Source organism: Myotis daubentonii, chromosome X, assembly GCF_963259705.1.
Source record: "Myotis daubentonii chromosome X, mMyoDau2.1, whole genome shotgun sequence".
NCBI classification, from domain to species: domain Eukaryota; kingdom Metazoa; phylum Chordata; class Mammalia; order Chiroptera; family Vespertilionidae; genus Myotis; species Myotis daubentonii.
The window spans coordinates 129,030,697-129,057,862 of record NC_081861.1 but is presented as its reverse complement, the minus strand read 5'-3'; the positions used below and the strand labels follow the sequence as shown (position 1 = coordinate 129,057,862).

General features: G+C 44.0%; 2 protein-coding genes and 2 pseudogenes across 2 annotated transcripts in view; 1 reads left to right on the top strand and 3 right to left on the bottom strand.

The window, feature by feature from the left end:
• Positions 1–2,650: 2,650 nt before the first annotated feature.
• LOC132224676 (protein CDV3 homolog) lies at positions 2,651–5,727 on the bottom strand (annotated as a pseudogene).
• An 839-nt stretch (positions 5,728–6,566) lies between these two features.
• On the bottom strand, positions 6,567–9,079 carry LOC132224675 (protein phosphatase 1 regulatory subunit 26-like; annotated as a pseudogene).
• Positions 9,080–10,595: 1,516 nt separating this feature from the next.
• PDHA1 (pyruvate dehydrogenase E1 subunit alpha 1) lies at positions 10,596–26,492 on the top strand. The gene is made up of 11 exons (XM_059679690.1): positions 10,596–10,754; positions 14,932–14,991; positions 15,539–15,712; positions 16,478–16,604; positions 17,714–17,805; positions 18,570–18,662; positions 19,453–19,608; positions 20,001–20,072; positions 22,154–22,221; positions 23,428–23,536; positions 24,223–26,492. Exons 1-11 carry the CDS (start codon positions 10,698–10,700, stop codon positions 24,385–24,387), a joined length of 1,173 nt encoding a protein of 390 aa, XP_059535673.1. The 5' UTR covers positions 10,596–10,697; the 3' UTR covers positions 24,388–26,492.
• The window catches only part of MAP3K15 (mitogen-activated protein kinase kinase kinase 15), an 81,468-nt gene continuing 79,567 nt past the window's right edge, over positions 25,266–27,166 (bottom strand). The window contains exons 28-30 of the mRNA XM_059679779.1: positions 26,309–26,400; positions 26,152–26,228; positions 25,266–25,577 (exon numbers count right to left, since the gene is read on the bottom strand). Of these exons, the coding sequence (XP_059535762.1) occupies positions 25,490–25,577; positions 26,152–26,228; positions 26,309–26,400 (257 nt within the window). The 3' untranslated portion in view covers positions 25,266–25,489. The remainder of the gene's footprint in view (positions 25,578–26,151; positions 26,229–26,308; positions 26,401–27,166) is intronic.

Below are 27,166 nucleotides of genomic sequence, written 5' to 3'. Positions count from 1 at the left end.
TCTGCTGTGACAGCCCCTTTGTCTAGGCAGCTTCTGGACTAGCCTTTGGTTTCACCTTGGCCATATCCGCCCAGAGGGAGTTGGTACCTCTCAGATGGCCCAGCTCAGCCAATGGTCTGTGTACACCAGACAGCGCAGGTACTGCCCTCCTCAGTGCTCATCGGGATGCAGGGTGTTGCACTCGAGATCCAAGGCAGACAAGCAGTGCCTTCCTGCTCAAATTCCCTGTCCAGGCAAACCCAACAGGAAACTGGCAGGTTGGGAGTAGACGGACACCAGGCCCCCAGCCCACCAGATGGGGAGAGAGGCATGGAATCTTGAGGAGGGAGGGAATGCCCTGAGTCCTTGCCTTGGTGTGAGGGCTGTTGGGTGCAGTTTGGGGTGGGCAGGATGGAAAGAGTGGCTAGTGTGGTCTTGGCAGAGACCCACTATACCTTCTTCCTTCCAGGTGACTCAGATGTCTTCTGTCCGAGAGGAGTCAGGGTGGGAGCCCAGGTGTGCTAGTAGTTTGTTATTGCCACTCTGGCCACTGGCACCTATAGCAGCCTCTGGCCATAGGCGTACTGATTTTCACAACAGTTTTTTAAAAAAATAAAGAAAAAGAAATGGTTGGCAGGTCCGTCAGGAGATCCTGTAACCCACCAGGAGTCTGATTCCTGTGTTAACACTTATCAAGATTCAACTTCCATAGAAATAGGCTCCCATATCAGTATAGTTTTACCTACCCACTTGCTTCACTCTTGCCAGTAGCAAGTCTGCAACTCCTGCCATTAGGCAAAGGGATTTATTACAGAGAAACCCAGACTCTGCATCAAGTAGTCACACACCACTTTGACATATTTCTATTGAACCAAAGATACAAAACTAGGAAATTGCCAGGCTGTCTCATTAGATGGACAGAAACTTTTCAGTAATCCTGGGTATCTTCCTGAAGTCCCTTTTCAGGTTTAATAAATGACTGGATAGTTTAAGCTGTAATTATCAAAAAGAGAAGTTATATCACCTGTTGTTCACCCCTGACTTTAAAGACACACCAGAGGGTTGATAACAGAGCTACCCTGGGATAATTGCTACATTTACAGAATGTCCAATAACTTAAAAGTTTGGGACAGGTATATCTGGAATTGTCAGAGACCATGCAAGATCCATGAAACCTAAGTGGGTTTTAAGTTGAGGTTCTGCTCATGTTGCTTTGAATTTATAAGAACAGATCAGTGAGTCCTTTGGCCTGAGCAGAAATCATCCTCTTGTCACTGCAGTTAACTTTACAGTTAGACCTGATTCCAGGAGGCTATAGCAGTACCTGAAGTAGAGCTCCCTGCATCTATTGCCCCTTACATCAAAGGCTATTTGGTTCCCCTCCAGGGATTGGCAATTTCACAATTCTAATGCATATTTCAGGTCACTTACTTAACCAAGCAATATGCTCTGTCAAAGAACTTCTTCCAAGTCAAAGGAAAAAAAAAAAAAAGGAAAAAGGCATTAATGTGGAGCATAGAGAAAGCACAGTTCAAATAAAAAAAAATTACTAAAAGAAACAGGATTATTCCCTCCCATGCCCCCTTCCCACTTGGTGGACCCAAGTTTCATTGAATCTGTGGTTACCTCAGAATACAAATCAAAGTTTAAATTAGAAATCACAGCCCTACACAGAGTGTCTGAACACATCTGTTCTTTTGAAAACAGCACCTTCCAGGAAGTCTAACAGCCACAGCCCGCTACAGAGAGCATTCCTGGTGGGTGGGGCACAGGACAGGTTAATTAAGGTCACTTAAATCTTCACCTTTTTGCCCAACTGGTGTGACTCAGTGGTTGAGTGCTGACCTATGAACCAGCAGGTCTCGGTCAGGGCACATGCCCTGGTTGCAAACTTGTTCCCCAATACAGGGCGTGCAGGAGGCAGCCAATCAATGATTTTCATCATTGAAGTTTCTCTCTCTCTCTCTCCCTCTCTCTCTGAATATATATATCTCCTCACCAGTTTGACTCAGTGATTAGAGTGTTGACCCTCAGACTCAAGGGTCTCAGGTTTGATTCCGGTGTCAAGGGCACATACTTCAGTTGCAGCCTGACCCCAATTGGGGCACATGCAGGAGGCAATCAATCAATGTGTCTCTCTCACATTGATGTTTCTCTCTGTCTCTTCCCTTTCCTTCCACTCTCTCTAAAAAAAAACAATCAATGGAAAAAATAGCCTCAGATGAGGATTAACAACAACAAAAAATCATCTTTTATAGCAGGTCAAAACTCAGAGATGATTCTCTGCAGGATTTCTGATAGGTATCCAGCAGAGCTGGTTGCAAGTTTTGCATCGCCACTTAACAGCTGTAACTTTCTAATCCAGAAGTTGTGATCACATGAGTCCACATGAGTGCAGCAAATTTGAGGTACTCAACCTTACAAAGGCTCGGTACCTGAACATAAAAAGATTTTAAAATAACCATTGACTGCCGTGTGTGTGTGTGTGTGTGTGTGTGTGTGCGCGCGCGCGTGTGTTTTTATTACAATCTCTCTAAATTCAATATACATGAAGAGCAGTTGTGACACTTGAAACTTCCATAGTGCAACAGGGCTGGTCACTTATATAGAGGGGTCTGCATTGGTTGCTGTCAGTCAGCAGAAATCAGATGATAATGGCTGTTCATGGTGATTAGTGTGGTCTAGTTACCTTAGAAGGGTTAGCAAAGACCATTCCTTAATTGTACTGTGTGTTTTTTATTTTTTTTATTTTTAAGCATAGTGTTCTGGTTGTCTAGCTGAAGTTTAAGGGCCTGGTTTTTTGAAACCTCATCTCTGCCTCTAGTTTTGTGTCTTACTAATGACTTCAAAGCTCTTCTCCATTTCTCTATCCTTTTGGCTTTCTACCTTCTTGGCAATGGACTGCAGGGATGGGAATGGTGTATCACTGTATGTTTTCTGGTAGCCCTTGTGATGTTTTCCTTGTGGTTAACCTGGCTCCAGGAGGTCTATAGACACCATTAGTCATTGCCAGTTCTAAGGTTTCTGTAACAATTACTGGAGCAGGGGGTGCTTGTATCAGAGCTGTTTTATTCCAGGGACCTGAAGATTTTTCTACACCACCACCACCACCTTCCCCTTCTTCCCAATTATCACCTGGATCTTCTCTTTTTTCACTGTCATCTTCTTCCTCTTCACTTATTTGCATCACCTGAACTGTGAGGCTTCTGTAGTCAAACTTTTTTTTTAAAAAAAAATCTATTTTTATTGATTTCAGAGAGGAAGGGAGAGAGAGAGAGAAAAAAACATCAATGATGAGAGAGAATCATTGATGAGTTGCCTCCTGCATGCCCCACAACCCAGGCATATGCCCTGACCAGAAGTCGAACTGTGACCTCCTGGTTCATAGGTCAACATTCAACTACTGAGCCACACCAGCCAGACTAGTCAACCTCTTTTTTGCTCAAATTCTTTCCACTCATCTTCATCCTTCCTCATGGTGGCAGCCCCAGGGCCCACAGCCCCCCCCCCCGCCCCCCCGCCAGGCGCTCTCTGTCCGGTTGCTTCGCTCCTTCTTCTTGTTTTCCCTCTAATCAAAGGAATTGTCTAGGCTCTGCTCCTCCCTTTAGGCCATGGCCTTGGCCTTCTCCACCTGGATGGGTGGGGCTGGTGGTGGGTGCAGACCGTCGGACTCCAATAATGGTAATAATTTGAATGAGGCCATAGCTACACATATGCTCATCAAGCCTGCTTTATGATTGTAAAAATGAAAAATCATGTAATTGTGCAACAATAAAGGATTGGTTGAATGAAATCATAGCTACCGTGGATTATTAGGAGTTAAAAATCAGGTTGTTAAAGTTATTTAATCACCCATGGGAAAGGGTTACAAAATATTAGGTACCTTCTGATCTCTTTTGTATGTTTTTTTTTAAATGTGTATATGTGTAGCCAAAATATATCACTAGGAGGTGATACACTGGCTTATTAACAAGGGTTTATGTGGGCTGTATACTTGTAGAATATTTCCATTTTAAATTTTCGATTTATCTTTAGTTTCCAGAATTTCTACATAGAACATGTTTATTTTTTAAGTAGATTTTTCTTGATTTCAGAGAGGAAGGGAGAGGGAGAGAGAGATAGAAATATCAATGATGAGAGAGAATCATGATCAGCTGCCTCCTGCACACCCCGCACTGGGGATGGAGCCTGCAACCTGGGCCTGTGCCCTTGACCAGAATCAAACCTGGGACCCTTCAGTCTGCAGGCTGATGCTCTATCCACTGAGCCAAACCAGCTAGGGCTGGAACATGTTTCTTTTATAATGAAAAAAGATGGTAGTTTTAAAATGCTTTCTGGAAGAATTTCATTTTAGCTATTTGGTAAAGTCCATGATTGCCTCTACCCTGTATTTGCGCAATTCCAATTTTAGTTTAGTAGAGGTTGGCAAGTTTCTTAAGATTGGCAGGATTTATGACAGTTCAGCCAGTTCTGCAGAACTGTTAACTAGGCCCGGAGGATTATCCCCTCTTCCACCCCGTGTACAAAGAGTTTTATTGAGCTGTTAAGACCATGTAGTCATTGAACAGGACTGGACATGAAGCAATACAGGCCCCAGGAACTGGGGTGACCTGTGAGAGCTCCCTCCTGGGACTTCCACTTGCACGGGCCTGGGTATCGGCCAGTGTGTTTGCTGGTGTTTGTACTTTAAAGGTTCTCAGGTCAAAGGCTGTGGCTGCAATGTGTTCAGGGAACATGCTCAGGCCTCTCCACCAGGGGTCCCTTATAACAAGTGATGTCCAGAAGCCTCTGGATAGAGACCTCAGGGACTTGTTGCGGAGGGGTGGGGGTGGGGGTGCTCTGGGGAGTGTCACTGCTGCCCCCTCAGGCATATCCAGGCATTTCCATGCAATCACCTCAAAGTACCAGTCTCAGAGTCACTAAAGCCTGGCTGTGATGTGAGTGATATGGAGGCCACAGAAACTGCAGTCAGGGGTGCCCTACAAAATCAAAGAGCTATATTTTCCAAAAGCAGTTTTCACAGCACTTAAAAAAATTTACAAAAAAAGGTACAAAAATCATCCCTGGCCGGTGTGGCTGTGGTTGAGCATCGACCCATGCACCAAGAGGCCCCCAGTTTGATTCCTGGTCAGGGCACATGCCCAGGTTGTAGGCTCAGTCCCTAGTAGGGAATGTAGCTGATCAATGATTCTCTCAGGATTTCATCAGTGTTTCTATCTCTCTCTTCTTCTCCCTTCTTCTCTCTCTAAAAATCAATAAAAACATATTTTTTTTTTTAAAAAAAGGAAATCCAAGGGTGGTGCCTGGTCATACTGTTAAACAAATAAACAATAAAAAGTATAAAAATCATATTTATTAGGACACATGTTAAATAAGGGCATTGTTTCCTGTTAATGTATGTATGTACAGGGCGGTTACAGTGGCCCCCGTTCCTCCGCTACCCACAGTGTCACCTATACATGCACAGGTACAAGCACATACATGCACCATCCACAGATACGCTGGCACCAGGACCTGTACTCACAGCTTGAGGACTTTGCCCCTGACCGTGGGCCACCGTCTTCCATGGAGATGTCGCTCAGCTCACTGGGGTCACTGCCCCATGCCTCCTGTTCTCCTGCTTCTATCCACCCTCCATCTATACCTCAGGTCTAAAATGTCCTCATCTGAACCCAAGTTCCTGCTGTCATGTGAGCCGAGTGCTGCCAGTGCCTTCCTCTTGGGCCAGTGCCCACACTTCTTCTTCATGAGTAAGTGTGAGCTTCCAAACACGGGCCACTCTGCAGTCCCAGAAGGCGAGTCACCCAGGAGGCATTATGCCCACAGTGGAGAGCAGTGGGGAGAAACCTGCAAAGGGCAGGCCTTTCTTGGGGCCAGTGGTGAGGCCGGTCCCCTTCTCCCTCTCACTCTCCAGTTCCCCTTTCCACGCCATATCCCTGCCTTCCAAGCTCAGTGCCCACGTGCTCTGTAGCCAACTCTGGTGGGTGAAGTCGCCCCGTGGGAGAGCAAGGTGGACCTGGGGTCCCCCTCCCTGTCCCCTTCCGGGCTGCAGCTCCCAGAGGTCATGGGCAAGGCCCCAACTGTGGGCCACCGTGGGCTCTGGTCTTTGTGAGGATAAAGTTTTCTCATACCTGCAGGTGACCCTCTGGCAGACAAAGAGTCCCACTGGTGCTCCTGGGTGGCGCCAGCTGGCCTCTAGACAGAGCAGTGGGGAGGCAGGCCGGCTCTGTGCGGGGCCACCCCTCGGTCCGTAGCTGGCTGAGGGTTCCCCCTGCCCCTCTGGCCCTGTGTGACCAGGGCTGGGGCCACCACCTTCCGGCACAGTGGCTCTGGCCTGGGCACACTCCCCAGCCGAGCATGGTGGGAACCCCCTCCTTGAATTTCTGAACCGCTCAGGGACTCCTTGTCCTTTTTGGCCAAAACCTTCCAGATCTCCAGCTCGATGCTGTAGTCACTGTCCACGGAACTGATGTCAGACTGAGAGATGGGGCTGGCGGCTGATTGGTGAAGGTCATGGGCCTCCGCCTCGCTGGAGAACAGATGCCCTTCCCAGGCTCTTTAACCTGATGGGAAGGCCAGGAACGTGCTCAAGGGCCAGGCCTAGCCCTGCACAGCTTTGTTCTCTCTGTGGGGCTGTACAAGCTGCTGGAAGGTTTCCTCAGTGGGTCCTCCCTGCTGTCCCTTTTGGACTTTGACAGGCGGCTTTTCAACAAGGGCGGGCTTCTGTCCTTCCAGCCTCTCTGGAGGCCACCCACTGACCCAGGGCCCATGTCTTCATGCACCTTCCTGCACACAGCTCTGGGGTCTCAACACCTACAAGGCTTCTTGAGCTTCCACTTGGATCGTAACAAGTCCTTAATGGCGGTGTCCAGATCCTCGTCGATGTCCAGTGAACTACTCCTGTCCTAGGAGCTCTCCTTCTCGTCCACACTCCTCGCCTCCACAGCCTTCCCATGGCCCAGTGACATGCTGCCCCCTTGTGTCCAGGGCCACATGCTCATCACCCAGCCCGACAGTCCTGCAGGGGAGAGGCTACCTCCTGGCCTGCCCTCCCTTCCAGGCGCCTTGCTGGCTTTTCCTTGGCCGGGCTGTGCTTTTCTCTGGCCGAGGGCAGCATCTGGGGCACCCTCCTTTGCTACCTCTCTTGTTTTCTTGGGTATGGATGGCCACAGGGTGTTGCCGCCTCCTCTGCATTGCCCTTTGCAGCTCAGTGACAGGTCCAGTGTTTTAGAGACAGGGGCCTTGGGGCCACAAGCCTGCCCGTTGGGGCCAGGCAAGGCCAGTGGGCTGTGTGAGGACTGTGGGCAGGTGTCCCTCCTGGACTGTGCTTTTAGTGCCCAAAACGTCCGGATCTCCTGCTCTAGGCTGTCGTCACTGTCCACGGAGCTGCTGTCACCTTCTGAGAAGGAAGGCACATTTGGGGACAAGGGAGCAGGCTGGCAGACAGAGGTCTGTCACCACCCTCCCCAGGGGTCGCAGGATCATTTTGGAAATGTCCCGGATCCCTTCAGTGCACATCAGCTCCGCAGACATGTCTGCCCGACACAAGGACCAGTCCACAAACTTGCTCTTGGCTGCTGTTTCCTGGGGCTACAAGGGCTTTGGCTTCTTTCTTTCTTTCTTTCTTTCTTTCTTTCTTTCTTTCTTTCTTTCTTTCTTTCTTTCTTTCTTTCTTTTTAATATATATTTTATTGATTTTTTACAGAGGAGAAGGGAGAGGGATAGAGAGTCAGAAACATCGATGAGAGAGATCAATCCGCTGCCTCCTGCACGCCCCCCACTGGGGATGTGCCCGCAACCAAGGTACATGCCCTTGACCGGAATCGAACCCGGGACCCCTCAGTCCGCAGGCCAATGCTCTATCCACTGAGCCAAACACGTTCGGCAGGCTTTGGCTTCTTTCGGAGGCTTGGAGGATGGTCAGGCTCAAGGCCACCCAGGCCAAGGTCCACAGCCTTCGAGGCCAATGGCTTCCACTTGCCTGGCATTTTCCTGGGGGTTTCGGGCAAGGCAATTTTTGTGGCATGGCTCGTGCTATGGATAGGAAGGCCAGGCTGCTCCTTCTTGGGCAGGGTTTTCTGCTGTGGGTCCTGCTCACCTCCTTCCTCTTCTCCAGCCAGTACAGTTGGATGACCTCCTCCAAGCGGTCGTCACTGCCTGAGCCCCAGGCTCTTGTGGCCTTGTAGATTTTTGTGAGTGAAGAACTTAACAAAGAAAGAAGCTGCAAGCTGTAGTGATGAGTGCAAAGGCCACTGAGCACCTGTTCCCATTACCCCTACCATCCATATTTGCCATTGGACAGTCCACTTTGGTTTGGCCTGGTTGTTCAATTAGCAACCTTTGTCTAAGTACTAGAGTGATACAGATTCTGTCTCTTTATTTAGTAGCACTTGGTGGCCCCCAACAGTCATTAACTATTGACTATGAAGATAGTAGTCACCCTTTAACTCGGCTGAGTACCCAGATAACTCATTCTTAAAGCACACCTGGAAGATGGAAGTTTCTAAAAGTTGCTTTACTAATGAAGACAGCAAGGCACCAAGAGGTTAAAAGATTGGCATATTTATCAAATTCTAGTATACTACTTGTATGGGTCAGGCACTATTCTAAGTGCTTGGCAAATTTTAAACCATATATGCTTCATAACAACCCTATAACATGAATATTGCCATTATGATCCTTTTGAAAATGAGGAAAACCAGGCACAGAGAGGTTAGGCAACTTGACCAAGGTCACACAGCTAAGAATTGAACCTGGATTTGAGACCAGGTGGACTGGTTCTAGAGTCCATGTGCTATGCTGCCTCTCCCAAAGCCTGTTCTTAGGTTTCCAAAGGCTGCTTCTGTTTGGGGACCAGCCACAGAAAATGGCTGACAGCAACTTTATGCAGGAGTAATCAGCCATGATCTGCATGATGGGGGAACAAGGGCAGACTTAGAAGGATGTGTGATGTGAAGCAATCATTGATCCGATGAAAGCCAGCCCAGAGTGATAACCCACAGATAGAAGGAAATCTTTGCCTTTGCTCTTGTTGGGGCATGCAGAAGAGGTCAAAGGCAGCACTAATGCTGAAATACAGATCTGGTGGCTCAGCTGACATTCTCTCGGCTTGAGCATACCCATATTTCAAGAGCAAATAGTTGGGAATCCATTTTCCCACACTTTTACATCGGCAAATAGAAAGAGATGCTCATACCCACCATTATTCTCACACTTTACCATGGATTCAGGAGACCTGTGTTTCCATGAAAACACTATGGCACCTCTTTCAATGAACTTCCCTTGGGGTTCTGTCATGAGTCAGTATATCTTGTCTTCCATGTTTACAAAATACATTGCTAATGTTAAAATCCTTTTTTGATATCTCATTGTTCCTAGGACAAAGATCTAAGTCCTCAATGTGGTCTAAAAGGACCAAGATGATCCACCGCCAACCCTGATTCCATTTCTCAAAAGCGGCTTTGATCTGGGACTGTACTGGGCCTGCCCTCCTCCTGTCCCCCAACCCCACCCCCACCCTGGTTAGTCAGTGCAGCTCAGTGGTCAGATCGGATCTGAAAGGTTTTTCTTCAGCCTTTCCTGACTGCTCCCTGCTTTCCACAACCCTCTTTACATTGGAAATGTATTCATTATATGTGTAATTTATCCATTCAAAACCTGCTGGAGCTCCTGGTGCTGGAGACTCGAGAAGTCCAAGACCCTTCTCTGTCTGCAGTAAAACGTACGGGCAGATCTGGAACACACCTAGCCCCGCTCCTGGAGCCACGGCTGACCTCCAGGCGGACATCGTAAAACCCCCACCCCCACCCGGATCCGCGCCTGGACATTTAGATAAAGACCTGAGCTTAGGATTCCTGCCACCAGTTCCTGCTATCATTTTCCCCGAGCACCTTTTAAAACGTGGAGCCCAAATCTGAACCCAGTACCTAGATGCAATACCGCTGGCACACAATTAGCACTTTGACCTGGGAACTCCTCTGAAGAGACCCTAGAGTTGTTTTTGTGTTTCTTGTGCTGTCACCATCAGCCGCGTCATGCTGTTAGCTCACGTTTAGTGTGTGAATCAATAACTAGAGCCAAAAGGCTTTCCCCATTGACTTCTCAGTATTACATGGGAAATCGAGTTTTGGGTCCTAGTCAAGTAGACAGGGCAGCATTTTACAATTGTTAAAGCACGGTCTCTTTAAAAACCGGTTAGCGGCAGAACCATTTATAGAAACCAGATGATCTGACTTTTGGCCCGATCATGTTGCTAATTTTTATCATCACGTGTATTGAGCGAGGGCGGCACCGGCAGGACTGGACGCACGATAAGACTGGCTTGCACGATTTCCAATCGTACGGGGCTAATATGTGGTTTTAAATCCAAGAAGGCGTTTTTCCCGCGTGTCCGGGAGGCGGGGCCCCACTTCCCAACGCAGGCGCCCTCGGGTCACGGTTCCACGCCCGCCCGCCAAGGGGTGACCCCATAGCCCTCAGCCACGCCCCCTTCTGTTGCAGACACCCAATGGGCGACTGCAGCCCTCTCCTGTGGGCGGGGAATTCCCTGAGCTCTGTCCTGGTTGGTCCACGGGCCCGGCGGGGAGTATGACGTTCACCGCCTCCATTACTTCCCCGCAGCGGCTAAGGCGTGGCTTCCGCTCCGGGCGCTTGAAGGAGACTCGGAGACACCTGGGTCGCCCTGCTTGCGTCGCTGGCCCTGTCACTACCCTCAGTCCATGAGGAAGATGCTCGCCGCCGTCTCCCGCGTGCTGTCGGGCGCTGCCCAGAAGCCGGTGAGTTGGCGTGAGCCGCCCGGTATATTGCGCGAGCGGGGCGGAGGCTGGAGGACCCCGAGAGCGGGCCGGGCCTCGGCGCGCGGTGCGGCTGTAACTATGACTCCGCGGAGTGCTTCCGGAGCCGCGAGCCTTTGTTTTGGCTCCAGGCGATGCGTTCCTGTCCTGGCCTGGGGAGGAGCGGCTGTCGGATCGCCGGCGCCGACCGGGAGGGGGTGGGGGCGGGGGCTTTACGATGGCTGCGTGGAGGTCAGCCGCGGCTCGGCTCCGGGCGCGGGGCTAGGTGTGCCCCAGATCTGCCCGTGCGTTTTATTGCAGTCCAGGGGGGTCTTGGACTTCTCGAGTCTCCAGTTGACCACCCTTCCCGGTCCACTCATTTAAAAAAATGTTTTTAATTGTTGGTAGTATTACATCTGTCCCCCTCCCCAGCCTCCCCTCCCACTTACCGGCCCCGCTGTAATAGTCTTCCTAATTACATTCCTCTTGACCCAGAGGCCGTGTAGAATGTTAAGAGCATGGAATCCGGAGACTGAGTGGCTCCTTCGACACCATCCTCACCATTTACTAGCCCTGCGACCTTGGGCAAGGTGTTTTTATTTTTAATCCTCTCCGAGGATATGTGCCTATTTATTTTACAGGAAGAGGAAGGGAGAGAAACATTTATGTGAGAGAGTTGAACCAGCTTCCTCCTGCACGCTCCCTACTGGGGACCGAGCCCGAAACCTGGGCATGTGCCCTGACTTGAAATGAAACCGGGAACTCTTGGCTCATGGGTCGACGCTCAACCACTGAGCCACACCGGCTGGGCTGAATTGAGTTTTGAGTTGCAGTAATCTGTTATCTGGATAGAACAAGAGTGGAATGTAGCTTCATTCTGTCAGAAATTCTTGTTGAGAGAAGACTATTGTAGTGGTAATGGATCCCCCACGTATAACATTACTTTTTCTTTCATTTAATTTTTTCAATGAGGATAAGAAAGTGAAAGAGTTAATGCTCCTTACTTTGAGCCACCCCCCTTTTTGGCTATTTTGGGTATTTTTCCTGTTGCCTGCATATGTGGCACAGCGGAAAATATTGTTAAGCAACTAGGTATTAACCCTAGATTGTGTGTCTGTGGCCTGAAACCCCTGTTTAATAGTTCCCCCTTTTTGCAGCAGAGCAAATCCACTAACCAATGTTTCTATAAGCTGTAATAATTGATGTGTTCCCAGAGTGCTCAGTGCACTTTGGGCTCTTGGTTCTAGTGTGCTCATTCATCATCAGGTTTCAGTTGTGTTAACACAGGCTGCTTAGAGGGTTCAATGTGTTGGTTTTTAGAATCATCATAGACCTATACTTTGTTTTTAAACTTAAGTACCTGTCATTTCATATTTGAATGAGGTTGAGAGTTATCAAAGTTTTTATTTCACAGAAGATTGTTTCATTTAAAATTTTTATTGTCTTATTGTTTGTAGTATTTATGACTCCTTTTGTGAGACTTTTTTTGGTGTGAGATCTTTACTACCAGTATTTTTTTTGACTTTTTAAATAGTAGGTAAAATGTTTCACTTATACTGGTAGAGTCGGGAATTTTAAAAATATTTTCTCTCTCACTTGAATGGTTGCTCCTCAGGGGGAGACCTGCAGCCAAGCTATCCCTCCCAATTCTTTTTTTTTAAATTTTTATTTATTGATGAGAGAGGAGAGAGAAACATTGATGTGACATAAATCAGCCGCCCCCCCCCTCCCCCAGGATGGAGCCCACAATCTGGGCATATGCCCTGACAAGGAATTGAGCCCATGACCTTCTGGTGCATGGGATGACCCTCAACCAACTGAGCCACACCAACCCTCCCAATTCTTGATCACTGCACTATGGGTGTGAGACCTGCCTGTTCTGTGTCTCTACCCCTCCTACCAGTCTTGATGTGGCTTCTTTATATTCTTGACTGGGGGCCCGGTAGCGTAGCCGGCAGTTGGACATCTCCCCCAGGGGTCCTTAGCGCTGCCGCCGCCGCCGCCGCCGCCGCCGCCGCCACCACCACCACCACCACCACCACCACCACCACCACCACCACCCCCCCACCCCCCCACCACCACCACCGCTGTGCTCGCCAGCCTTGAGCCTCACCAGCCTTGAGCCTGGCTTCTGGCTGAGTGGTGCTCCCCCTATGGGAGTGCGCTGACCATCAGGGGGAAGCTCCTATGTTGAGCTTCTGACCCCTGGTGGTCAGTCCGCATCATAGTGACTGGACTGGTCCTTCCACTGTTGGGTCTATTTGCATATTAGCCTTTTATTATATAGGATTATGGGGCTTCTGATAACCTAGTCTTCAGGTGGTTCTCAGTGTTCTATAATTTAATTGTAACTTTGATATGATCGTGGGAGGAGGTGAGCATAGCATTTACCTACTCCCCTATCTTTACTGGAAATCCCAAATATTTTTTTTAACTGCTAAAATTAACACATCTGTTTTGTGATTGCCAAATATAACCTTTTGTCTGTCACCTTACCCCTCTCAGCTCCATTTCTCCCCATATTTCTCAATTTTCTTCATTTATTCTTAGGTATTTTAATGGACTTTCTCTACTTCTAACTGAACTGAAGCATTTGTTTCTAGTATTTAAGCTTTTTTCTCTCCAGCAACATCATTGCCTTTACTTATTGGTTTTATTAGATAATGGTATATTGATAGGTAAAGAGATAAGAATAGTTTTCTGCCTGTAGGCTTATACACTTGGAGGTACATTTATCAGTTAATCTTAACCCCTCACCAAGATGAAGTCCAGTATTAGAAGTTGGATGACTATGAACATATCAAAAGTACTTTAAATTTTTTTTTTTATTATTTCAGAGAGGAAGAAAGAGAGAGATAGAAACATCAATGATGAGAGAGAATCATTGATTGGCTGCCTCCTGCACATCCCCTCCCCCTCTGGGTATGGAGCCCACAACCCAGGCATGTGCCCTTGACCAAGATGGAACCTGGGACCCTTCAGTCTGCAGGCTGGCGCTCCATACACTGAGCCAAACCGGCTAGGGCAGCCGTGGGCAAACTACGGCCCGTTTGAAATGAATAAAACTAAAAAAAAAAAAAAAAAAAAGACCGTACCCTTTTATGTAATGATGTTTACTTTGAATTTATATTAGTTCACACAAACACTCCATCCATGCTTTTGTTCTGGCCCTCCGGTCCAGTTTAAGAACCCATTGTGGCCCTCGAGTCAAAAAGTTTGCCCACCCCTGGGCTAGGGCCAAAAGTACTTTTTGTGGCATCTGAAGATTGTGCTTCAAGTCTCTATGAAAAGAAGTCATGTTGGTTTACACATCAGTGTGTGAAAATGTGGCAGAGTGTGGCTAAAATAGTCCGATAATGCTAATTAGTTCAATGTTTATGGTCTAACCTGTACCTAAGCCATCACATAGAATATTTTTGCTGCAAGTAGGTATGTTCAATTATAAGAATGAAAAGCTTTTTACCCCACCAAGCGGTGACAGCCACTCAAACATCAAGAAGGGAACACTGTTGTAGAGAACATCTCTCCCTTGTGGGGCTTCAGGAGGAACCTACCCCAGATATAATCTGTTTACATTATAAAACAACCCTCAAGTCCATTGTTTTTAAGTCAGGGAGTGCTAAGTACCATTTCTTTTGTCTTATACATTTCTCACTAATATATTTCTCATACTTTGAGTACTCTGAAATATTTTTCTTGTAGATCCATTTCATAGAAAAAGTGGTTTGCCTGAAATAGAGATTGAATCATAGTTTTATTTGAAAAATGATTCTTAAAGTGAAGCTTAAGCTTGCTTAGTATATCTGGTTATGACTAAAGTAGCATAAACAAAGCGCACAGATTATCTAGTCTTCAACTTGGCCTTTGACTTCATTATATCCTCATTGTAATTTCTTTGAAAACAAAGTGATTAAGTGGATTGGTTTAGTTTTTGCCCCCATTTTCTTTCTGCTGTTGGTCTTCAAATAGGGGTACAATCCTGTTTTCATTGGCCAAAGTATGGATTCATTTAGAAGACAAGATCTCAGTGCAGTGCAGAGAAGGGAGATAAGCCAGTGAATATATTGGGGCTTATTCAAGTGCCAGGACTGCATCCTGCAAACGGATTAATAATAGTAATGACTTTAAAAATAACTGAGAATAAAAATACTGATATATTTTTATATTTTGGTCTTTCAAGGCAAGCAGAGTGCTGGTGGCATCCCGTAATTTTGCAAATGATGCTACATTTGAAATTAAGGTAAGAGGTGTTTTCCTTGTATTAACTTTTCTGCAGGTCCCCTTTGATATACAGTTTTACCCTGGGAACAGAGCATTTGATATTTTTGCTTTTTTACCATTTTCTTTCAAGTGTTTTAGAATCAAAGGTTCAGAGACATTTAGCAAAAATTTACACTTCTTACTTAGCAGCTTGCTGTGTTTGGGGTAGAAAGAAGGGCAAGCTAAAAAAAAATTAAAGACTCCAAAGTTTAGAATGTGATTTGGTAAAACTTGTGAGTGAGAAGATTCTTTGAATACTTCTTTGAAAATTTGTCTTTCAACCTATAACTCATTTGACTTCAAGGGGTTTACAGTGAAAGTCATCTTAGACAGATTTCCTTCCTCCAGTACCCCATCCCATTACATAGTGAACTTTATGATATAAGGGGTCAGAAGCAATATGCAGCATTTTTGATATGTCCCTGTGGGTTTTTGAGATAAATATTATTTGTGATGGAGTTAGATCTTAGAATGGGGCTGGCAGTGTTTACATTGTAGTAACTGGAAGACAACTGATTCCATTTCAGAAGTGTGACCTTCACCGGCTGGAAGAGGGCCCTCCTGTCACCACAGTGCTCACCAGGGAGGATGGGCTCAGATACTACAGGATGATGCAGACTGTCCGCCGAATGGAGTTAAAGGCAGATCAGCTGTATAAACAGAAAATTATTCGTGGTTTCTGTCACTTGTGTGATGGTCAGGTGAGTGATAGTTTTGTAAATAAAGTTGTGTTATTTAGGAATTTAAGTGTGGCTTCTACTTGGTGGCTATTACTCAGTCCTACACATTGGAAGGATTCCAGGCTGGTATTGTACAATAAAGGTGAAAATGCTGAGTGAGACCTGCTATGCAGCTTATGCTAAAGAATCTATTCATGCATTACATGGCTGGTTTCCTATGCCTTTATGGTATTGTGATCACCTGCATTGGATATACTTTTGGGGTAAAGGGTTTTACCAAGGACTACAAATTTAAATGCCTACAGGGACCAGCTAGGTAGAATAAATGAGTGAAGAAAGCTAGCTATACAAGACAGTGTGACAAGGACTGGTGGTGAACTGGAATAGACAAGTTCCCTGCAGGTCCCACTTGCAGGGGATGTCATGACTTGGTTCCAGCCAGTTGGTGCCATATGGAAATACAGGGCTAATGCTTCCTGTTCATTTCTTCAACACACGACAGAAGACTCGATTTTCTTGTGAGATTCCTTCTATTTTAATGTTGACAGCTGATTCGGGATTTCTTTTTAAATCACCTTACAGCCCAAAGAAAACATACATCTGTGGATTGGCAGTTTATGGCTTCTGCTTGGGCCTTATCCTCCACTCTGTTTCTGATGATAGAGCTACTTTCTGTGGTTATTAATGAAGAGTTCAGTTAGGTTATTGTTTCATATTAGTCTAGGAAACCTTTTATCTAGAACTGTGTATTGTATTGATTAATTGATGCTTCTTCCTTTAATGCAGGAAGCTTGTTGTGTGGGCATGGAAGCTGGCATAAATCCCACAGACCATCTGATCACAGCCTATCGGGCTCATGGCTTTACCTTTACTCGTGGGCTTTCTGTACGAGAAATTCTCGCAGAGCTTACAGGTTTGCTATTAATTTACAAAAAGGGGAAATTAATGAATTCAGTTTTTAAATCTCTCCTATTAAGATGCTAACTCCCACCCTAGTCTGTTTGGTTCAGTGAATAGAATGTCAGCTTGCAGACTGAGGGGTCCCGGATTCGATTCTGGTCAAGGGCACATGTCTGGGTTGTGGGCTTGATCCCCAATAGGGGTGTGCAGGAGGCAGCCAATCAATGATTCTGTCTCATCATTAATGTTTCTATTTGTTTCTCCCCCTCCCTTCCTCTCTGAAATCAATTTAAAAATGTTAAAAAAAAGATGCTAACTCCTTATGAGTTAATATTAAAATGTTGAATTAAAAAAATACAAACATTTTCTCCCTTTTGAGTAAACTGACCATTTTTGAGGCCATCTGAGCCTTCAGGTTAAAGTTTAAAAAGATTAGCTCTATGAAATCAGAATTGTGTTTATTATCACTGTGACATGCCAGCAGAAATCTAGCAGTCATTGAGTAGAAACATTTCATGGTAAACAGTGTAAATTCTAGGAATCTCCTTAGTATTTCCTTTTGTCTTTGTCCCCCTTGGGTCTTGAACTATTTAGTGTGCCAGTGTAGGAGAAATCAAATGTTTGTAACTGCCAAAGAAAAACAACAAACCAGTCCTAACATCTAAGGGGAACTCGTTGATGATAGAGCTGGGAGGTTAGGACAGCCGTGGGCAAACTATGGCCTGCGGGCCGGATTCGGCCCTTTTGAAATGAATAAAACTAAAAAAAAAAAAAGACCGTACCCTTTTATGTAATGATGTTTACTTTGAATTTATATTAGTTCACACAAACACTCCATCCATGCTTTTGTTCCGGCCCTCTGGTCCAGTTTAAGAACCCATTGTGGCCCTCGAGTCAAAAAGTTTGCCCACCCCTGGGTTAGGACCTGGGGCTAGTCTGACCTTTATTATAAAAGGACCTGGAGAAAAGGAGGAATATGTGTTTGCACAGAGGGGCAGGTGCTTATACAACTTAATTGGCCTCTAGAGTTCTAATGGATGGGCCTCTTAAGTAAATGTTTGGGTGTGGTTTTGTTTGCATATTTGGTCTTTGATGCATATGTGTGTGTGCTGCCATTTCTAGGACGAAGAGGAGGCTGTGCTAAAGGAAAAGGAGGATCAATGCATATGTATGCCAAGAATTTCTACGGGGGCAATGGCATCGTTGGAGCTCAGGTAGTGGAGGATGGGGATTGCATGCTTTCCTAGATTTGGCCCTCATCTCTGTCTTTACAATAGTTCATGCCCCAGCGAACTTCCCTCTGTTGTATTTTAGTACTCTTGGAGCTTAGAGTGCTTAACAGACCTATTGCTTTGTACCCTACCATTTGATCATTTAATAAATAGTTTTGGACAATGACTTATAAGTAAGCAAGAGCCTCTAGCAGTGGAGCTATACCTTTATTTTTTTATTTATATTTCAGCACATTAATTGCTTTGTCACATCCACTTGGCCCTACTTCTTCCTGCTATAGACAGTGCTGATGCGGGTGCCAGATCAAGAGAGGCAGATGATCAGTATTTCAGGGCTGACTTAGAGTCCCTATGCCAACTTCAGTTGTTTTTATCAATTAGTGAATAATGAAGAAGTAACAGCATAAAATCATATCTAGATTGTTTGGTTTACTTTCTAATATATTGAGATTTCTACAGTATTTTTCTTATGCCTAGGTTTCTTTTTTTGGCTCATAATTAATTGAATCTTTGAGTTCAGAAATGTTATTGCTAAATAGTTGAGAGTATAATAATTACTCATCTTACTCTCTTGGTTTATTTCTAATACTGGGGGCAGGGTAAGCATAGATAGGGTTGGGGTAGGGAGAGTTTGTAGTGACAGTATCATTTCTATCTCGATTTCTGGCAAAGAGTTAAAATTCAGAGCATTAATTTCCCCCCTCATGGATTTCTGTGCTTCCTTTCTTGGTTGTCCTTAATACTAGGTGCCCCTGGGAGCTGGGATTGCTCTGGCCTGCAAGTATAATGGAAAAGATGAGGTCTGTTTGACTTTGTATGGCGATGGTGCTGCTAACCAGGTGAGTATGTGCCTCTTTCAAAGTGTTGTCTATTCATAGGCCAGTTTGTAGAGAAGATATTATTTACTAGTTAAAATAGACAAGCTAAATTTGGGTTTTATGGCCAGATTAGAGATTCACCTCTTGGCATATTTCATAAGTGCTTTATAGGAATGTGCTCCTGTGAGGGAACTCTTCTTTGCTGTACCTCAGTGATTCACGAACTTTGTGGACCTTTTTGTATTTGACCCCATTGCAAACCAATTCTTAACCCAGTACTGTAATGTACTGATTCAGTTTCTGGGAGGCCTTGGCATTTTCAAACTCCTCTCATAGTTTCTGAGCCTTGACTCTGCTTCTCTGATCATGGTCCGAGGCGTCACTAGCCTGTGGATGGCACTCTGTGAGGCCCTGCTCTGGATGCTGATTCTTAGATACTGGTTTACTCTGGTTATCCATTGAGTCTCTTAGAACTTATAGTAAAGCATAAAACTAGGTAGCCACACATTTTTATGTGTTCCTCTTTTCCCTGGTCTATCTACTGTCTTGGCCCCACAGAAACAAGTGGTGTTTGCTTTTTCACATCCCTTAATTGGAAAAAGATGATGCTTGCTGCATCTCTATCCCACCCCCCTAGACACACACAAACACACACACACACACACACTCCTTTCCTCAGAAGCTTCATTGTAGATGCGGCTTTTTATACTTTATGAAAGCTTTCTCTGCTAGGTAGAATAGCAACTGTTAGGATGAAATCTGAGAAAAATAGCAAAGTGAACTCACTTGAACTTCTTATGTATACTTACAGGGTCAGATATTTGAAGCTTACAATATGGCAGCTTTGTGGAAATTACCTTGTATTTTCATCTGTGAAAATAACCGCTATGGGATGGGAACGTCTGTTGAGAGAGCAGCAGCCAGCACTGATTACTACAAGAGAGGCGACTTCATTCCTGGGCTGAGGGTAAGGACACCTTCATGGCTCGATGCCTCTGTGTGTGTACTTGACAATTTCAGACAAATTGAAGAGTTGTATTTTCGTTGTTGTTTTTTTTTTTAAATCCTCACCTGAGGATATTTTTCCCATTGATTTTTTTAGAGAGAGTGGAAGGGACAGAGGAGGGGGAAAGAAACAGCAATGGGAGAGAGAAACATCGATTGGTTGCCTCCAGCATGCACCTCACAGGCAGGAGGTCAAACCTGCAACCCTTAAGATCTGTGCGCTGGTGCTCTAACCACTGAGCAAACTACCCAGGGCAAGAGTTCTATTTTCTTAATGCAGGAACAGCTCACGTAGAGTTAAAATGCTGTTAGGCAGTTTGATTTATACTCTGCCCCTTTGCCATGTATTAACAGGTAGATGGAATGGATGTTCTATGTGTCCGGGAGGCAACAAAGTTTGCAGCTGCCCATTGTAGGGCTGGAAAGGTAAGACTTTATCTGAGGCCTCTGGACTAGAGATTGCTAGTGATGTTTATCTGTCTTAAAGTTAAAAGATTGCTGCCTCCCCCATGTCTGTCATAGGTATGCAGGGGTAGCTACTGACTGAGGTGCATAAGATAGAAGTAGAGTCCAGTCAAGTGAATCAGATCCCTTTATAAATAGTGTTGTCTTGGTAGCTTACCTCCATGGGAAACATTCCACATTGCTCCCATTTGGGGTAAATCTTCTAGGGTTTCCTCAGCGTTTTGTCTCTATCTTCATCATGATACTTTATCTAGTTTGCCTTTTGGTTTGGTTAATTATGTGCCTCCAACCCCCCATTAACTATAAGCTGGAGTGAACAGATTGGGGACCCCTGCAATGCTCAGCAGAGAACTTTGCTTAAATAATAGGCATTCAGTATAAGTTTGTCTTCTATAAATTAAATATTATGGTTGACGTATATAATCTTGGTCTTGCTATTTCAGTCCTAAGAATCTTGACTTTTCAGTTATGCATTGGAGAGGACAGTGAAGTTGGCCTGACAAGGAATATGTACCATCAGAGCTAGCGGAAAGATGTTTTCCCTACATCAATGTTCCACAGCCCAGAAAGCATGCCCAGAGGTTCACCTTTCAGTGACTTCTGTATGTGTGTCTGGGCAGGAATGTAAATTAAGATTTGGCTAGCAGTGATGAAAATGAAAGAAGGGGGGTAAAGCAGCCGGGAAATGCAGAGCAGTTAAAGAAGAGAAAACAAGAATAAAATAGAGCATGGTGAAGATGGCAGGTTGGTGCCAGCAGGCTCAGCAGTCTACATCAGGACTGCAGGGCTAGGGGTCCAGGCCCTGGAAGCTGGGTACCGTGCCCCTCCCAGTTTCTGAAAGAAGATATGGGGTCTAACCCCACATGGAAACAGGATCAGTGGTTTGTAGCATGTGTTGACTTTCCCAGCCTGACCAAAGCTTTATCTTGGATTTGGGGAGGGTCTGGAAAGCCCCTTATCACTGCCCCCTTTACTAAACCCACTGTACTTCCAAATGGCTGCTGGATGACATAACAGAAAGAAGAGGTGACAGTTATTGAGGGCTTGACATATGTCAGGTAATGCACTATTTTTTAAGTGTTTAATTGGCACAACTCTGAGTTAGGTTATTACTGTTTTGCAGATGAGGAAACAGAATACTTAAGAGTACATAGCTAGTATCTATTACACTAGGCTTGGAACCCAAGCACTTGGACTCAGAATCTCCCTTTTTAACTATTACACCAAACTACCCAGAGATCCTAGATCCACTTCCCTCCCGAAAGGGTTGTTCTTATAGGGAGCTAGTGTTTTATGAGCAGGCTACCTGGTTGTAGCCAGGCTGGCCAAACTCCCAGCAGAGAGACAGATGGGGTCAAGTATCAGGGTACCTGCCAGCTTCTTGTTACACACTGGCCAGATCTGAATGCAGCAGAATTGGTTGCTCGCCCCTACGGAACAATGCCTGAAATGGATGTGAGGTGGAAATTCACCTCCCCAGCCTATCTTTAGTTCTATCCTTTTGTGCTTTCCAGTAGACATGGAGATTTGCCTTAATCTTATTTTGTTAGTTTTAGTATTTTTCTCTAGTGCTTTAAAAGGATCAGTATGCTTATAGATGTTACCTGTGATTGGAGGAGAAAGACTAGCTTAGTGACCCTGAAGATAAATGCCATCCCTCTTTCTGCTGCCATACCTGCTTCCTAATAAGTTTTTCTTCCTTAAATTTAAGCTGTTTTTATAGGATTCTGTGACAAATGCTACACTGTTGGAACAAACATTCTTTATCAGTAGGCTCTGTAATATGTGAAGTGCCTTTTTTATTCCCAACAAATTGGGGCAGGTTCCTGTTTAAAATGAGAATGAAGAAACATGCAGTCAATCTGTATTAGAAATGAGAACAGATAAGCAGCAGTCAACTAATAAGAAATTCCTGACAACTCACCTGATTTATGGATCTGTTGAGAATATGTTTGATCCTGCAAGTGTGTGCATTTTAGGCCATTGATTGTTGGTGTGCTGTGCCTGTGGTCTTGCCTAATCTCCCTTGGGTTCTGTTTTAGGGGCCTATACTAATGGAGCTGCAGACTTACCGTTACCATGGACACAGCATGAGTGATCCTGGAGTCAGGTATGGTCATGGGAAATACGAGCATGGTGTCTAAAGTGGGATGTGCTATGAATGGTGCTATTCACATGAAAAAGCAAAGTATTTCAACATTTGCTTTTGAAGTCAGACACTAGTTGGCTTCAAGTAAACTTGAGTCCTGGCTGGAAAGCAGTGCCTCCCAATAAAGTGTTTCCAATATAGAAAGTATTCTGAAAAATCCCTACTATATAATATCTACATGTTAGCATGAGCAGCAATAAAATAAAATTGCCGAGAGAAATTTTTCCATAAAGCAGGTCTGATGGTGTAGTAAATTGGGGGGCATTACCCAAGATTCTTTTTCGTGGCATTGTTTTTTCTAAAGTGAGAATTTGAAAATGTTCTAGCTGGTATGGAGTGAGGCCAGCTGGCACATGGGGCATTCAGTATGTTGAAATAGATGAGTCACAAAGAGATAGGGTACACTAGAAGGTAGGAGTTTTATGTGTCAATTAGTAATCCTGGCATATAATGCTGTGGTCCCAGAGAGTGACACAGTAGTAGCAGATTTAGTCAAAGTAAGCCATAGCAAGCCTTTGAGTGTAGAGTGGAGGAATTCTAAGGGAAAATATAAAGAGCAACTTATATGGACAGATGCACTTTATGTAATTCTTTTTTCAAAAAATGGTAGTCCTTTTAGTGTTATTTCAAGCAATGCGTGGGACAAGGATGTATTACAGGGATTCAAGAATTGGAAAACCTATTATGCAAGTTTTTGCTGGCCACACTTCTCCAGGGTCTTAAGGGAAAAGAGAAAGGCACATTTATTTCCTGCTTGACATTCTACTGCTTCAAATTCTGTGATTATCACTACCAAGAACCATCGCCACTGTCCCCACCTACGTGAAATTTAGAGCTCAAGGGAGTGAGACAGTTGACACAGAAAGAGTCTCCACTTTCTTCAGACCCTACCTCTAGATCAAAGATGCAAAGAAAGACTTGGTCTCTCTGGTCACAATGCTGGGGAAGCCAGGTGAATTAATTGCCAGTATAGAGTTTTCTATAGAAGATATAAGCAGCTCTTACAAAATGGCAGGCTCAGTTCTTAGGCTTTCAAAATATAATTCTGTCATTCCATCAGCGACATAGGTATTGATGAGCTCCATCTCAGCAACATACTTCCACATATCACAGAACTCTTTGCTATACTGGAACTGTTCTTACCTAATTCTGTTTCCCTCCCTGTAGTTATCGTACACGAGAGGAAATTCAGGAAGTAAGAAGTAAAAGTGACCCTATCATGCTTCTCAAGGATAGAATGGTGAACAGCAATCTTGCCAGTGTTGAAGAATTAAAGGTATTGTTACTTTTGGTGGTTTAAAAGTGAGCTTTCCTTTTTGAGCAATCGATATTTCTCCACACAAAAATAGCTGCCACTCCTCAGTGAACTACCTTATGGGAAAGTATCTATTATCACAGAACATTAGTTATATTGGCCAAAGCCTGTTAAAACCTCCCAAGAGCACAATTATTTTTTCCTAGAAATATAGTTTGGTGATTATTTTTATTTTTTTTAATTCGTGTTTCTACACTAGGATGTGTGTGTGTAATTACTTTTAAAACATTTTTATTGATTTCAGAGAGAGGAAGGGAGAAGAAATAAAAACATCACTGATGAGAATCATCAATAGGCTATCGCCTGCACGCCCCCTACTTGGGATCGAGCCTGCAACCTGGGCATGTGCCCTGACTGGGAATTCAAACCCTGACCTATTTCATAGGTTGATGCTCAATCACTGAGCCTCACTGGCTGAGTGAGGCTTTAAATGTTGAAGGCTTTAAAGTATAAGTACTTTAAATATTGATGTCTGTACTACAAAATATTCCTGGGTATATCATTGTGTCACTTAGTTAAATAACATCTTTATAGCAGCTATTTATTAGTAGTAGAATTATGGTTATACTAGCGACAGGATCAGAGTACAACGACTTGGTACTTAAACTGTGTTTATTTAAAAATCTCGAACTGTAATCTGATTTTAGGAAATTGATGTTGAAGTGAGGAAAGAAATTGAGGATGCTGCCCAGTTTGCTACAGCTGATCCTGAACCACCTTTGGAAGAACTAGGCTATCACATCTACTCCAACGAGCCACCTTTTGAAGTTCGGGGTGCAAATCAGTGGATCAAGTTTAAGTCCATCAGTTAATAGGAGACTGCATGTAATGGATGGTTACATCTTCAGTGAGCTACTTGAAAGCAACTATAAGGAAATCTTGTTCTCACCCATAGAATGTATGTAGATTAAGGTAGTAATTGCATGCGGTTTATACAGTATTGCATTAAAGGTTATGTTAGATTTATATAGGTCTAAATAGGTAACAGACTTTGCTTAACCTTCCTTCAGATTATTTCCTTAAAATAGTTCTATTTGATCTAGTTTGTACACTATTTTAACAGGTACTTTTTAGTTATTGAAAGGAAAAACAATTCTTTGTATGCCTGTCCAATTCTGCCACCTTATTTTTGGGGGGTAGGGACTCATTCCGTCTGGCCCAACCCCACAGCTAACAACAACGTACATTAATGCACACACACGCCTATAAGACAACATTTAGTTGTCTAACCAGGCAGTGGGTAGAAGGACAGTTCCATTTTTAAATAGGACTACTTCACAATCATTTCAAAGGTCAAATAACTTAAAGTGCAATTAACCAGTTACTATTAACTTATAACCTAAAACTGATTCCCAGCCTTTTTGTTAAACACCTATTGTTTTATCTTTGCAGCAAGTGCTATATAGGATGTGATTTTTTTTCATTGAAGTAACTTAAAATTTATTTTTAAGAATTCCATAATACTCTGGACGTCAAAACTGTGGCTCACAATCACTGTTCTCACAATACATACCGTTCTACTCACCTTTAAAATGTTGATAAACAGAGGCATAAAACATGAAAGCCAGTGAAAACATTTTATTAACTCATTAGAACTTCAAGTTTTTAAATTGTTTTTGGTGTTTTATGTTTGTCTGTATGAGAAACTTTAACAACAAAGATGTCAGCTCCTTGCTCCCTCTCTGTCCTCTAACTCATTAGAACTTCAACTTTTTAAATTCTTCATGGTGACTTATGTGTCTATGAGAAACTTTAACAACAAAGATATCAGCTCCTTGCTCCCTCTCTGTTCTTTAACTCTTTAAGACTTCAATTTTTTAAATTATTCATGGTGTTTTATGTGTATCTGTATGAGAAATTTAACAACAAAATGTGGGCTCATTGCTCCCTCTGTCCCCTGGCTTTGCTGACTGATTAATCCTCATCTTGGGTCGCCAGGGCCCCCCGAGTCTGTCTTCTGTACCGGGAGACTTCACTCCAGAGCTTGCAGAGGAGCCCACCACTACGAAACAAAAAGAAGAGTCTTCTTTAGAGTCAAAAGAAAACTTCAAAGCAACACCACAGAATACTTCTTTAGGAGCCCTTACAGCAAAAACTATAGTATATAATTCTAGTCTTGTCTAGATTTCTTCTCTTGTTGTAAAAACTTAGTTAAAATAGAAATATGTTCTTTTTGCACATGGAGGTGACATTTGTGCCCCAGCAGGAGTGGGACATTGTCTTAGAGGTACATGCAGGCATGCTGATGTGAACAGAACATCCCATTTAAGATGACATGGGAACCAGAATGTAGGCTGCAATTTAAAGATATGTTTTGGTGTAGCATGGAATGGGGAGAGCGCTTATTTCGCCTTCCTGCTTTTCCTACATAGCCTTTGGCTTCTGCTATCTCTTGACTTTACTCCCAACTTGAACCTGGGAAATCTACAGGGTTTAGAGTTTTCTAAGCCATAGAAAAAGGAATTAAGTTCAATGAAGGGGAAAAGGTAGCAGCACTTCATTTTCTATATTTAAAAGCATAATCATATGAAAAAAGTCGTTTTCTATTGTACAAAGTGTTCTGAGGCTGTTCTTACCGTAGACCAAGGTATCTGAGGTCTTCCTTAGTGAAGTCATTAAGAATATCAGAAAGTTTGTAACCTTCTTTAACAATCTGAAATACAGATCAAATACATAGGAAGTAAGCACCTTTGTGATAATAGCATAGGATTGTTTTTTGGGGTATAAATTTACCTTTTCAATAGAATTTGCATCTGCTCCTTGCATTTGCAACCAGTCTACAAGCTCTTGATATGTTCTCTGCTCATAAGACGATGCTGGGTTCTCTGTAGTAATTAGAAATTTGTTTTATTGTATATTGATGTGTAACAATAAAACTTGAACAGTGACAAGGAAATAAACTATTCCAGAATGTAAATGTGATGTGAAAAGGAAATGGATCGAGCCTGTCTCAGCTGCTCTAATACACAGTGTACAATAGTCCAGAGTCAAATAATCCTTACCTGTGACCTTTAGCTAGTTTGGAACTTGGTTATGTATCACTTTAAATACTTATTCCCATCTCTAAAATGCCTTTTCTCAGGAGTCACATCCCTAACTGCACTGGAAATCAAAGGAGGAAGTATGTTTTAGTGGGATTTTTGTCTCAGGCCTTATCCATTCACATTCCAAGAGGTAGCTGTAGCCCTTTTGTAAGCAGCACAGAATGAACAAAGCAGGTTTACTGAGGTGTAACTTATACAGTAAACCACCCACTTTTTTTGCAGCAAAGTCATGTGACCATTACAATCAAGATACAGAAATGTCTATCACCCCAAGATATGTAGCAAGGAGCCACATCTTTTGTAATCAATCCCCCCCTGCCCATTCTGATTTGTTTTCTGTCCCTATAGTTTTGCCTTTAACAGAATGTTGTGTAAATAGTCTATATTTATGGAGTCATAGTAGATAGCCTTTTGAATCTGGCTTCTTTCACTTAGCATAACACTTTTGCGAGTCATTCTGTTTTTAATGTACCAGTAGTTCCTTTTTATTATTGATTAGTATTCCGGAATCTAAAGGAATACTTAGTGATTAATTAGAAAATAATCT

What these genes read in the sequence shown, in the direction of transcription:
- PDHA1 (XM_059679690.1), top strand. Translation starts at nt 10,698, where the DNA reads ATGAGGAAGATGCTCGCCGCCGTCTCCCGCGTGCTGTCGGGCGCTGCC. An exon ending in GTCACTTGTGTGATGGTCAG is followed by an intron (nt 15,713 to 16,477) that starts GTGAGTGATAGT and finishes CCTTTAATGCAG; the next exon opens with GAAGCTTGTTGTGTGGGCAT. An exon ending in CCAGTGTTGAAGAATTAAAG is followed by an intron (nt 23,537 to 24,222) that starts GTATTGTTACTT and finishes ATCTGATTTTAG; the next exon opens with GAAATTGATGTTGAAGTGAG.